The 14827-nt window shown below is 36.2% G+C and overlaps 1 protein-coding gene across 3 annotated transcripts; it reads right to left on the reverse strand.

Annotated features, from left to right (window-relative positions):
• Nucleotides 1-6747: 6747 nt before the first annotated feature.
• znf740b (zinc finger protein 740b) lies at nt 6748-14827 on the reverse strand. Of its 3 annotated transcripts, XM_081387190.1 has the most exons (7): nt 14710-14827; nt 12633-12787; nt 11526-11735; nt 10202-10336; nt 9955-10084; nt 9742-9860; nt 6748-8086 (listed from the first exon to the last, which is right to left on the reverse strand). In XM_081387190.1, the coding sequence occupies exons 2-7, from the start codon at nt 12675-12677 to the stop codon at nt 7916-7918; spliced, it is 810 nt and encodes a 269-aa protein (XP_081243316.1). In that variant the 5' UTR covers nt 12678-12787; nt 14710-14827; the 3' UTR covers nt 6748-7915. The 3 variants fall into 3 exon arrangements, with proteins under 3 accessions (XP_081243316.1, XP_081243317.1, XP_081243318.1); XM_081387191.1 differs by lacking the exon at nt 14710-14827 and having other exon boundaries at nt 12633-13226; XM_081387192.1 differs by lacking the exon at nt 12633-12787 and having other exon boundaries at nt 6749-8086; nt 14710-14786.

Consider the following 14827-nt stretch of genomic DNA (forward strand, 5'->3'; position numbering starts at 1 on the left):
CTTGGATAAAAGTGTCTGCCAAATGCATAAATGTAAAATGTAAGTGTTGGATGAACTGCACACTGAAGTACAATATGCAAGTAGAGAAATATTAATGGAGAATTTTGCTTTATCAAACACTACTAATGCGATTATACAGTTTAATACGATGCTATGTTGAAATAACACGCACTACACGGTATCATGTGTTTAAATTGGCTTTTGCATTGCAACATTGCTTCCATGCGGAAAGATTGTTTTACAATTGACACTGGCAATGAAAGACCTCTCGACATGCTTCAACTTCCTCTGCCTCATCTGAAACAACATTCACAGTGATACCAGATAATTCATTCAAGTACACCATAAAAAATTAACGTGCAGTAAATAGCAGGGATAGTTCACTAGACTCATGCAATGGAAGTCAATGGGCACCAATGTTGTTCGGACCCCATGCAATGTTCTTCAAAATATCTTGTTTTGTGTTCCACAGAAGAAAGAAAGTCATGCAGGTTTGAAGCGACATGAAGGCTGAGTAAATGATGACAGAATTTGAATTTTAGTGTGAACTCTTCCTTTAAAATGCAATTTTTCCTCATCTAACACTGACTTTGTTAGTGCCTCCTAATGTTGTCATATTAAACAATATTTTTGCCATGAATAAAACCAGTTAATTTAGATGTTACCAAATGAAGTCCAGTTCTATTAAAATGTCTCTTTTAAATTAGTGTTAGTGCAATTATTAACCACATTATTTCCAACGTACTTTGCAAACCGATTGGAATTCCAGCCTATAGCTAATGCCTTTTGTTGCACTTCAGCTTATAATTCCAGTGTGCAGAAAGTATATTTCTTCTGATATAATTGTTAAAAACCATGAGAAAGGATCGGGTGTCACTTCTTGAAGACAAATGGCAGCATGCAATTAGCTCACTGTCACATAAATCTTCACTCGATCTCTTTATCTGCGTGTCGGAGTATTTGTGCGAGGGCGTGTCGTCTTGCGATCGCCTTGCCCGCAAACCCATATTCCTTTGAAAGATGAGAACATCTCATGTTATCCCTTATAATTTCCCTAAAATGATCAAACGCAGCTCTCCGGCCATTTATTTCCCATGCATACACCTTTATTCCTTACAGATATTTGCATCGCATGACCGTGCGGCGGTAGCCTTAAGACATCATAAGGCTGTCTGCTCATTTCAGAAACAGTTTTTAACCATAGTCCCCTCCTGCAACCCCTGAGATTAGCGTGGATGTATATGAATCATATCTCTTCAAAGCACTTGAAACTGTCTGGTATAAATCAATGAATCATAAAGCTGATCAATAGCAGCCCACTGCCAAAGTGACTTTGGCCTACTGTCTATCTGTACTCTCATCTCCCTAAACGCTTTCCCCTCGTCCATCTATCCCCTTTATCTGTGCATCAGTCGCACGAGGAGATCAGCGCTGGCGTGCGTGAACCCCCTGTAACAGCCGTGACCCGTGAAAATTTCTAAGGGTAAATAGCAAGGCCGCTGCCGTCTGTCAAAAGCTCAAGGATTCATAAGACGTGCACCTCCACCTCACCTCTCGCCTCACCTTGTCTGTTCAGGTGGAAAATTGCAGTGGGACGAAATGGAGGTGCACAAAGGCCTTCCCATGCTCGCATGTAATTGCATAACATCTAAAGAGACGCATTAAGGCCTTTTTAACATGCACGCCTGCATGCGAATCGCAGTGTGAACTCGTCGGGTCTCTGCTGGAGGCATATTGCATACTTGCGCACTCCGCGTTATGTTTCTCTCTGAGCAAACAGGACTCATAAACATCTCAGTGGCGGAAACAATGACACAAGCTGTTTATGGAAGGTCAGGGAGGTGCGAATGTTCAAACCTTTATTAGTTTAATCAATTTTTCTATACAGTCCATAAACAAATCACAACTGGGAGAAGAAATCACAGCCCATGCAAAAATAAAAACTAGAATCAGCAGCCAGGGCAAACATTTAACATCGTTTAATCCTCATGAAAATGGCAAAGGAAAAAAAACAACTTCTTCTGCCAAGTTTATTATTCAATATTGAAGCAAAATTGCTAAAGCTCATAAAGACACTTGATCTACTGCAAAAGAACATGGTGATAAGTTAAAAAATTCCCATTAAGCACAACTTCACGCAGGGAAAAAGTAGCCGTCTAAGATATATCATGTTCAGAGAGTCCAGTAACGTATTAATCTGGTGTGGCAAAAAACATATAGCAGCTTTACCAGTAGTCTTGTGGTTAAGGATCTTGGCAATATAAAGAGCACAGAAACATTAAATAACACAGCTAATAAACCCAAACTCGACATCTACACTCAAGTAAAGGTTTCATGTCATAGAAGAACTATTTTAGGTTCCCCAAATAACCTTTTTTCTTAGTATAAAGAACATTTAATAATCTGAAGAACACTTTGAGCAATTAAAAGATTCCATGGACGTTTAATGTTTCTCATGGAACCATTGATTCCAATAAAGAACCTAGTTCTTTAGTTAGTTGCATCCAGATTGAGTTTAACCTGCATCGAGGCCTCCGGAAGGTTCCAGTGACCTAGACTAGACCATATCATCTGTGGACCCTTGACTCAAAGAGGGCCACCACTGCCCAAGTCAAGCCCATAGACTTCTACAGGGAGGCCCAAAGAAGCCATGGTGGGACCCAACAAGCTACAGATTGATGGGGTGGCGCGGGGGCCACTGTATGTTAATGTATCTGTCGAGGCGAAATGTGCTTCAGTGTGAGAGTGATTTTAACGCTCTCGGCAGGACGCCGAGGCATTCGTCCTGTCATTAGGAATGTGGATGACTCTCGAGCAAGATAAATCTTGACAATGAGGCGCTGGTCAACTGAGCCGGTCCCGGCACTTTGGGTTTCCCTCGTAAAACACAGTTTAAGGGGTTTGACGAAGGAATCTTCAAACATAACAGCAAGGGCAAGAGGAAATGAAAGCTGTTGTGTGGTACTGCCATTGCTTTTTTGCTGTTGTTTTTAAATATGTCAAATGTAATTGTTTTAATTAGCACCATGGACATGATGATTAAGCATTTTTCATGATAAGTGTTGTATATCGTCACAATCAATGATTTAGTTAGTTACTAGTAAAAATAATAGCAAATTAGCATTTTATTGCAATATACCATGTAACAAGGTATTAGACAATCATGTGTGTCATTAAATATACAAATATACCATTCAAATATAGTCAGCTCACCAAGGCTGCAATTATTTAATAAAAAAAACAGTAATACTGTGAATTATTATTACAATTTAAATAACAGTCTATATATAAAAATATTCATTAAATAGTAATTTAATCATGTAATGCAAAGCTGAATGATCAGCATCATTACTCCAGTCTTCAGTCACATGATCCTTCAGAAATCATTATGAAATGCTGATTTTGAATAATTTCTTATTATTATTAGTGTTGGAAACGGTTTTGCTGGTTAATATTTTTGTGGAAACTGGAATATATTTCTTACAGGATTCTTTGATGAATAGAAAGTTCAAAAGAACAGCATTTATTTTAAATAAAAAATATATTTTGTAGCATTATATGTCACTTTGGATCAACTTAATGCATCCTTGCTGAATAAATAAAAGTATAAAATGAAAGAAAGAAAATTCTTACTGACCCCAGACTTTTGAATGTTAGTGTACACACACACACACACACACACACCATAGTTTTTTGTTTTATTGAATATAGTTGCAAAGTGCAAACTGTGGTGTAACCTTGTTTAAACTTAGTGCCAATAGGTTGGCCCTCATGGCAGCTTTTATTAATTAAAGCGGAGTTAATCAAATGCTGATCCTGATGTTGATACAGCAGAAAACACTGTGATTTCTTTCTCTTCATTAAACCCAACAGCAGTCAGAATAATGTGAGGGTGTCATTTATCATTTCCTGTTTGCTCTGTGTGAGGGCTGCAAAAGTGCTGAAAGGAAACTAATTGTGCTATTGCACATAGAAGTGAAATTTTCACATGAATATTCATGAATTATTTGGACAGAAAAGTAGGTTAAAGAATGTGTTCTGAATTCCCCGGTTTGCCATCAGCAGTCGGTGACAGTGATTATTTTGAGAAAACATGGCAAAAAAAAAATAAAATAAAAAAAAACCCAGCTGGTTAATTAATCTTCATCAGCTCCAGGGCCGTATATTGTTCTCACACTTGTTTCTGTATCCTCCATTTTAAAAAAAATCTGCAATATATATATATAACCGATCAAAAATATCACAAGCCATAAGATCATAAGCATTCAATCAACAGTGGATAAAAGAATCAAATGCATAAATGTATTTTTCTTCACTAGAACCTAGAACAATCAATTCTGTAGCAATTCTATGACACGAGGGCCATGATTGACTTAATATAAAATATATGCTTTTATTAAATTAACAATTTTATCAATTAAGACATCAAATTTATCAAGTGACAGTAAAACATTTATAATAATGTATAACAAAATATTTATATTTCAAACAAATGCTGTTCTTTTGACCTTTCTATAAATCAAAGAATCCTGAAAAGAAAAGTACCACGGATTTCACAAAAAGTAATGATGCTGAAAATTCAGCTTTGCATTACAGGAATGAATTATATTTATATAAAATAACCAATTTTCAATATTGAAGGGAAACCAAAGGTAATTTTGGTGACTGAAAAAGCCGTATTGATCATCTGAAAACTGGAAGGAATGTCTGGAAGGAATGTCTTAATGTCTGGTGGCTAAGGCCTTAAACTTATTACACACTCGGACCCTGAAACATCTCAAAAGGCACAGTGATAATAGTTCAAGATCTATTGTAGATCGACAGTTTAAACCTACAAACTTACGGTAAACAGCCCATATGTTTAACCACAAGGCTACACCACTCCAAAAGAAGGAGCAACACTTTAATATTTCCCTTCCATTATTTTGGGCCCACTGTATTAATCCCTCATGATTGTAGCTGAATCCGGGAAGACTGAAATTTTAATGAAGATGGCAACCTCGCTGACCTCTGCTTGGTTAAATATCATTGTTAATTAACATGTAAAGGTACGCTGTCAGCAGAATGACAGATGGCTGCAGCGGCGTATAGAAGGTTGATTAATCTACGAATTAAACTTTAAATGGTGCTCTACACGCGCTTTGACGTGAAAGAGGCCCTACAATAAGGGTTCTGAGGAGGGTTGCATTATGAAATAAAGTAGGCCTAATTTGGACTTTAAATAATAACATGTCGCTGGTATACAAATGGCTGCACATGCAACATTTGTGTGCTACAACAAAGCCAACCTTCAACAGTGTTTTGAGGGTCTCTCTTAACCGTTCGAATTGTATGAACGTAGCACTGCCATGTCTAAATTCTCTTCTCGTCCGCCTTGGCTTTGAGAGCGAGTGTGTTAAGTGCTCTCAGCCCACGGGTGTTATAAATCAGGATCAGCAGTCAGACTAGAGAGGAGAGGACTATGGCCTCTCTGAAGCAACACAAAGCCAGACTCTTTGTCTAACTCTGTCTCCCTTGCTGGCAATGCGGCTTGAGCTGCCTTGAACGTTTCACTCCATTACATTTCTACTGGAAATATCAGTTCGTCTTGCCAGCATTAAGCTCTTTTTTCCAATACAAGTAATTCCATCATATTCCCAAACTGCAATGAAAGTTGCTTCTATAGTGGGTTAGTAAACACATACGCATTATAAAGTCATATTTCATAGAGCTAGTTACTTTCTGCAGTCAAACTACGGCTAAACGAGTATAACTACACTAGTCCCAATTGTTTTGACATTAGTAATATTTATTTACATGACAAGGAACACAGCGCCCTCTACTGGATCATACCGAAACAGCTGTGTAATTTATATAGCATGTAGACCAAATATGTACATCTAGGCACATATATGCTGGTAATGTAGGGAGTGAATGATGACAGTGGAAATAAAACCCCAAAAAACTTTGCTAAATCATTTTAAGGACGTTTAAAGGATTTATATGACTTGGCACACAATGAAAGTTGGTGGATTACACCACCTGCTGGTAAGCATGCACACTAGCTTTCAGTAGTTGGTGGCTTGTAAGATTTTTGTTTTTTAAATAAATCCTTTTACTCAGCAAGGATGCATCAAATTGATCAAAAGTGGCAGTAAAGACATTTATAAATGTCCCTAAATAATTCTATTTTAAATAAATGCCATATTGGAACTTTCTAAACATCAAAAAATCCTGAAAAAAAGCTTAGTTCCCTTAGTTTAACCAGCAAAACTGTTTTCATCACTGCTAATAGATTCCTGAAGGATCACGTGACGCTGAAGACTGAACTAATGGTGCTGAAAATTCAGCTTTGCCCTCACAGGACTAACTTAGAGTTTAAAATATATTAAAATAAAAAGTTATTTCAAATTGTAGTAATAGTTCACAATATTACTGTTTTTATTGTTTTTCATCAAATAAATGCAGCCTAGGTGAGACTAAAATACTTTTTACCGACCCCACAGTTTTGAATGGTAGCGTATTTCTTACAAAGAACAGTTTATATTTAATGCATCTAGCAGATGCTTTTATCCAAAGTAACTCGCAGTGCATTCAATGTATACACTTGATCAATTTACTCCCTGTGATGACTTTTTTTAATCAAAATTCATAGTCTTTGTGCTAACAAAGAGCACCATGCTCAACCAGTTCATTAAAAAAACAATAACAACAAGTACAAATAAGCTTGTGTGGAGTAAAACAGAAGCTGGATTTTTTTTTTTTTTTTAGAAAAGAAAATTTATTGTCAGTTTGAGGTCCTCACTAAAAGGTGTCTAACATGATAAGAATAAACTTCGCATTAGAGATTGGTAAAAAATACCAAACAAATGGACCAAAATAATGTTCTTACAAAAACAAGTGTATTTCATTCTTTTAAACAATCACAATACAAGAACCTTTTACGGTACGCACTTAACGAAAGGACCATGCAAAATGTACATGTAAAAAAATACAGTGAAACTGCTGTCTAATACTACTACGGTTTCTAATTAAATTATTTAAAACGCTGAAAAAATATATTAACTCAAGCTCAACTGCGTCAGAAGTCCGTGTCCAAGGGCTGAGGTTGACGTAATATGAAACATAACGAGACCTCTGCGATAAACTAGCGGTTTTTATATAAACATCTGTCTCTCTATGAACTGTACAACCTGTTAAAAGGTTCGCTTTGTTATTCTTGGCTCGGCTTTGTCGATCCAGTGACTTTTAGAAGAGAAACTGAGATGCTAGCAGACTTATCGCATGAGTCACATCATACTGTGACGAAATTTGCCATTCATTCTCTAATACCCACAGAAAAGTCAGTGTTCATGTTGACCTAAAGGCCAACTTCAAAAGCTTGACACCATAATGTAGCTCACAAAAAATGAGCTCTCCTGTGGATGTAGGATGGATGATGTTCCAGATGTTTCTGCTAAAACCGTAACAAGCCTGTGTAAAACGGTCAATGGTCACGAGCCGTTATCACAGTATGTAATGAGAATAGGAAATGATTAATTGATGTGCACACTGAGAAAGCGTATCCTACCAGAATGCGTCTACTGTCACTACGGCTAACTTCTCTGATCGAAAAGGCCAAGTGCTAACGGCTCAAGATGTTCACAGGTTAATATTGTAGCACTGAGAATCCCAACAATCTACAGCGCTCCGAAGGGAACTACAAAAAGGAAGTGATTCTAAACTACCGGACGTCATTATTGCCTGGACTGAATGCACAACTAACCCGCCTGCTGATCACAGTACCATCTAAAATACGAAATATGCTATTTCCACTGAGGTTGAGCCGCATGGATCAGAGCTGGACATATTGGGGTCTTTAAACAGTTTACAGGTTCAATCCCCCGTTCAGGTGGTGTTTGCTGGGAAGAGGTTTGTACGAGCGATCGGAAGGCGGTCACACCGCCAGCCTGCTGTTGTTTGTCTGCAGTGGGCTCCAGGACGCCGTGTGCTGGGAGGGGTCCTGAGAATACGGCCGTCCCTCACAGCACGGCTGGTTCTCCTCTTTAGGGATGCCCACGGCACACAAACGTCGATGCCGTAGTAACCGGTCGGTTCTGGAAAAGTTCTGTGTGATAGAAGGGGTTCGGAGTTAGTCCCATTTTTGACAAGAGAAGACAGGCGGTTTTGTGAACTGGTTCTTTTGGATGTGCGTTTAATGAACTGATTCACTGATTCTCAGAGTCAAAAGCTCTCGCATGCCATTTAGGGTGTTCTTTTGTTGTAAATACGGTAATTATTTGGTTTCTTACTTCTGTAATCACTGTGTATTCAATTATATGAATTACAGAGTGCATTTAATATAAATGCATATTACCGTTCAAAAGTTTGGGGTCAGTTATATTTTTTTATATTTAGGTTTTTGATCTGTTGATATTATTTCAATGTAAAATATCAGTTTTCTGTGCAAATATATTTTAAAATGTAATTTATTCCTGTTATGTAAAGCTGAATTACTCCAGTCTTCAGTGTCACATGATCCTTCTGTGCTGATTTGCTGCTCAAGAAACATTTATGTTAAAAAGTTGCTGCTTATTATTTTTGTGGAAACCGTGACAGATTTTTTCCCCAGTATTCTTCAAGGAAGTTCTTCAGTTGTGAAGTTGAAAAGGACAGCATTTATTTGAAATTTAAATCTTTAGTAACATTATAGATGTCTTTACTTTTAGTTTTGGTTAATTTAATGCATCCTTGTTGAATGAAAGTATTACTGACCCCAAAGTTTTGAATGGTGGTGTATGTGTCCAGTTTTGAGAGTTTAAATCTCATAATTCTGAAAAGAAAAATCAGAATTGCGAGATAATTCGTTCTTATTATTCTGTCTTTTTTAATCAGAATTGCGAGTTTATATCCCGCAATTCTGACTTTTTTCCCCCTCAGAATTGTGATATAAACTAAGTTATAAAGTCTGAATTGCGAGAAAAAGGTCAGAATTGTGAGATAAAAATGTCATAGGTATTAAAGTTATCAATGCAAAATGTTATAGGTTTAAATATTATTTCATGATGTAATACATTATGTCCCCTATGAACTGCATATTTGAATATTATGTATATCTATTGATAACATCAAATTCATGCTTTAATAGTAGACTAATCATCGCAGGTTTCATAACGCAACCATAAACGTCTACGTAATCTTCAACTTAATCCTTAATCTTAAACACTTTGAGTAACAGTACAAATGAATAAGTAAAAGTAACACATAAATTAGCCATAGTCGCTAATAAAAGTTCATGCATTAAGATGGTCACAGTGACAGCAGCAATAAGATAAAGGTAAAGTCAACATGAAATGTCAACATGAAATCAAAACTGACCATATTTACTTTCTATTCATTCATGTTTCTGGTCTTACTGTGCACAATTTATCCAGTGCACGTAATTCCAAATAAAAATGTATTAATTTGTTCTTCTAAATGTAATATCTTGCTTTTACTCTTACACAAACTTTTGTTTTTTAGCTACCAAGTTATCTTATTTTTCAGCTCCTCCCCTTCAACCGCCTCTATCCATTCTGAAAACATGACCACTTTTCATGATCAAATCGATTCCTGATGTTTCACTGAGAATTATGAATGTAAAATGGGTTGTGAATGTCATTGGCTGCAGCCTACATAATGCTAAGCTCCCATTATGAAGCCATTCGCTGTCCTGTCATAAAAACATAAGCAAATAGCATGCTCTCTCTGTGAATACAACTGCCTGTGTTTGTCACATCTCACCTGTTGGCAGCGGTCACACTGATAAGGCTTCTCACCGCTGTGAACACGCTTATGTCTCTCCAGGTGGTAGCGCTGAATAAACCTCATGTCACACATATCACATCCGAACGGCTTTTCCCCTAGAACACACACAGATGTACACACATTTACTCAATGCATCTCTCTCTATATGAAACATAAGATGATGTGAGAGCGGAAAGGCTCGTGGCGTACCCGTATGGGTGAGAATGTGGCGTTTGAGATGGTAACTACTGCGGAAAGCACTGTAGCAGTGCTCACATATGAAGTTCTTCTGCACTTGAGAGCCGAGCGAGTTATCGTCATTAACCTCAGGAATCTCCACCTTACACATACAGAAGAAAAGAGCAGTCAGTCAGGATACGAATACAAGCGGAAGTGTGTAAATGTGATAAACAGGCACACTTGCAGGGCAATCCTGCAGACAGATTTGAACGCATGCCTGGGGCTTTTCTCTCAATTTGGTGGGAAGTCCAGACTTCCTGTTCTTCTTCTTTGGCTGCACGTTCTGTCTGGCTTGCATGTTTTTTTCATCCAAGAGCCTGGATGAGTGAAACTCTCCATCCTTGCGGATGAGCTGCCCCAAAAACAGAGAATATAAGGTCACCGGATTGAATGAAAAATAACATTCAAGCTATTCGATGTTAACATTCACATTAAATCAGTACACAGTTTCAGAAGTTCTTTTAACAAAATATATCCAGCATCTAGAATTTAAATACAAACCACCATTCAAAAGTTTAGGGTCAGTAAGAATTTTTGGTAACACTTTACAATAAGATTCATTAGTTGGCTACATTAGTTAGCATGGACGAATAATGAACCGCACGTATACAGCATCTATTAATCTTTCTTAATGTTAATTTCAACATTTACTAATACCTTATTAAAATCGTGTTAACGTTAATGCACTGAACTAACATGAACAGCTGTATTTTTATTAACTAACGTTAACAAAGATTAACAAATACAGTAACAAAAATGTATTGCTCATGGTTAGTTCATGTTAGTTAATATATTAACTAATGTTAACTAATGAACCTTATTGTAAAGTGTTACCTAATTGTTTAAGTCTCTCATGTTCACCCAAACTGCATTTATTTGATCAAAAATACAGTAAAAACAGTAATAGTGTAAAATATTTTCTATTTGTTTTCAATGTTAATATTTTTTTTTTTAAATTGCAATTTACTCCTGTGTTGTCAAAGCTGAATTTTCAGCATCATTACTCCTGTCTTCAGTGTCACATGATCCTTCAGAAATCATTCTAATATGCTGATTTGCTGATCAAGAAGCATTTATTATTATCAATATTGAAAACAGTTGTGCTGCTTATTTTGTTATTGTGGAAACCATGACACGTCTTTTTTCAGGATTCAATGATGAATATAAAGCAAAAAAAAAAAAAAAAAGCCTATACTTTACCTATACTAAAAATGCAAATTCTTCATAACAGTATAAGTGTCTTTACTGCCACTTTCAATCAAATTAATGCATCCTTGCTGAATTAAAGCATTTAAAAGTGTTTTGAAAACTTGAAAATCTTACTGTTCCCAACCTTTTTAATATTGGTGTACATAATGCATTTGGCAAGTGCATTTATCCAAAGCTTCTCATATTGCTTTTCCTGGGCAATGAGCCCATGACCTTAGCATAAGTTCCAGACTTTCAACATTTAAATGAATAGTTAACCAAACAAATTAAAAACTCATTCCAAGCCCATATGACTTTCTTTTGCAATGTGATCCATGTCTTTTTTTTCTTACAAGTGGTGGGCAGCTGACTCCTGAGGGCAGCACCATGTGGCCGTGTTGGCTGTGTGTGTCCTGGTTGTGGTTCTGGCTGTGATTGTGGCTGTGATGGTTTTCTCTCTGTCCCTGGCCCAGATGAGAGCCCATCTTCTTATGACTGGACATGGAGCCAGCCTGCATGAGTGCCATGCTGGACAGCACCGCTTCACAGCCCAGCAACCCAGCCTGTGTGACACACAAACACAAACATACACTTTTAAAAATGATGCTCAAAGTCACTAATCTTGGACATTTGGCTTGAAAACTGCCACAAATGTGACCCAGTTTAAGACATAAATAATACTTTTCAGTGAAGGTCTGTCAAGTTAATTCAGAGATCACAGTGCAATTATGTCAAGAACATGTCCAGGGAAAATGATACCACAAAATATAATACTAATAATAATTAATTATGATTTTTTGTTATTATTATTATTATTATGTAGCAACATAAAAATATCATAAATGCACAAATCTTTAAAATCCTAAAAATGCTTTTAATTTTTATTCCTGCAAATATAATATAAAATAATAATTTTAGGATTATTAAGATTTTTGCATTGTCATTTTCATAACTGCGTAGATTAAAAAATTATCAGTCCAGTGTTTTCTTTTTTAAATCTAATTTACATTATTTAAAAATATGATTTCCAACAATAGATTCATTTTTCAGTGTACCGCATTAAAAATATACTAGAACAATGTAAAATATATATATATATATATATATATATATATATATATATATATATATTAAAATACTACAATGATGTATAAATTAATTTTACTGGAGAAATGTGCTTAATTATCATGAAAATAATCATTAAAAATGTAAATGGTTCTAAAAAATGCTTCATTTTCCTCATGCTCAGGGTGAAATAAGTTTTTGTGAGATCTATCCCTTTACTCTTAAACACTCTTGTGTAAAAGTCTGGTGTCACAGACAGAGTCAGACTGTGGAAGTGAATTACGAAACGTTAAAACACACAAAAGTCAATCAAAGGAAAATGAAGGATATCTTTTTCAAACAAATGTGGACAAATGCAGAAAATGCAAATGAAGAAGAGAAAAAAAAACACTGACCCACTTCATGTGATCTCGCACTGAGCTGTTGGAAAGGTGTGACATCGCTGTGGTGAGAGTGTGTGTGTGTGTGTGTGTTGGGGTACAGAGAGCTTCGCTCTGGGCAGCGAGAATGTTTAGAGACCACACAAGCCCCACTCATCAGGGGCCCAAGCCTAGAAACAGAAGGGGGGATATGAAGCCAGGGTAATATCCATCTCTGTCTATGATGTTGCCACACATCCAGCCCACCACTAACAGAAGTTGTCAACCGTGGACAAATCACGGCCTTTATTCGCTAGAATCAGACATTTTCCATGTCTGCATTGCCAAACTTTTGTTTATATAGGCTTATAGGGCTGTGTTTTTAAAGCCGTAAGAGTTTGGCTTCGGCTAGTCACATTTCCAGGCGTCAAGAGTCCCTAAATGACATCTGGAAACAAACCAGCTCAAAACTGAAACCGAGTGGAGTGGATTCTCATTGGTTCTGTCAAACTGAAATGCTAGGAATACATCCGAGCGTCTATGCCCTGTTGATTTTGGATTTGGTTGGTCGGATTCTGGGATTCACTGGAATTAAAAAACAGATTTATTTCAACCACCATCTTCCCTTCCACTGCATATTCCCGTGCATTAGTCTGACTAACTCACCCTCAAAGATCCAGATGAACACAAATATAAATAAATGAACAAAATGAGGCATGGAAGCCATGGATGGATAGTGCACTGGACATGGACAGTAATTGCACTACACAAAGTTAACGTAGTATGATTGCAATAAATCAAAAGACATATAGATCAAGGTGAGTGGGTGAATATTGTATACTGTGATGTTCAATAGCATTATTTGGCTCGTGAGTGGATTTGGCAACCAACAGTGTCCTGGAGGTTAAATTAATTTCAGGACAGTCTTATCACATGGCAAACAGAAAGCAATCTAAAGCAAACCAAGCCAAAGAAAACAAACTTTACGAGAACAATTCAATTGCATCTATGTGATACACTCCACAATAACGCATTTAACTGCATTGCAGAAATTTTAATTTTAACATTTAGGCTTTTAATACATTTTTAAAACTGAAGTGGTGTCTGTTAATTCTATTTAATGGACTTGAGCTAACACGAGCTAACAATAAAGCGTTGAATTTTTATAAAGTAACGGTAACAAAGATTAATCAATACTGTAACAAACGTATTGCGCATTGTTAATGAAACTTAATGCATTGACTAATGGGAACTTATTGTCAAAAATGTTCCCTATTTCCCTTTAGACAAACATTTGAATAAAACATGAGAAGTACAATAATTTAGCGTTAACTTTTTTTTTATTTGTATGTATTTACAATAAGGTTCAATTAGTTAATGCATTAACTAATATTACCTAACAGTGAGCAGTACAATCGTTACAGTACTTATTAATCTTTGTTAACATTAATTAGTAAAAAATATTACTGTATATGGTTAGTTCAGGTTCATTAACTAATGTTAACAGATACAACTTTTGATTTTAATCACATTTAAGTAAATGCTGAGATTAACTTTAGCCCAGATTATTAAATGCTTTAGAAAAATTTCTCATTGCTAGTTCATGTTAGCTAATGAAAACTTATTGTAAAGTGTTACCAATTTATCAAATATATTTAAAGTTTTCTTTATTAACTTGTCCATGTGTACAGTTATCTGGATATTCCTACTGTTCATAACCAGTGTCTATTGTAATGGACACCAGAAATAACTATTACAATAATCTGAATCATATAAAATAATACATTTCACAACATGTCTGAATTTAGAGTATAGATAATGCATTGTTATATTTGTTCTCTGTCTGTGGAACATAGTTCAGGTGTTAACGAGTTCAAATCAACAAAGGGCGTGAATTCAGATATCAATAATCTCAATATGAGAGTGAAATTCATTCTTCTTCAGTCTTATGTAAACACATTACTGATGTGAACTCCTCCATTCATCCTACATCACAACGGGGCGTGAGTTCACCGTCTATTTAACTTCACATTTCAGAGCGATTAAGTATTTTCTTAAATGCTGTTATAGGTTTAATAAACGTAGTACCGCAGCCTGCACGTATTTGTTTTACCTTACTCTTCTTCTTCTACCGTAGCCCAATATTTTCTTGTCGAACAGTTTTTTTTTTCTTTTTCAGTTTACAAACACAGGAAACGTTACCGGAAGTGCTCTCTTGGGAGAGCATGTGT

This window comes from Scardinius erythrophthalmus, assembly GCF_964197995.2.
Source record: "Scardinius erythrophthalmus genome assembly, chromosome: 15".
Taxonomy (NCBI): Eukaryota; Metazoa; Chordata; class Actinopteri; order Cypriniformes; family Leuciscidae; genus Scardinius; species Scardinius erythrophthalmus.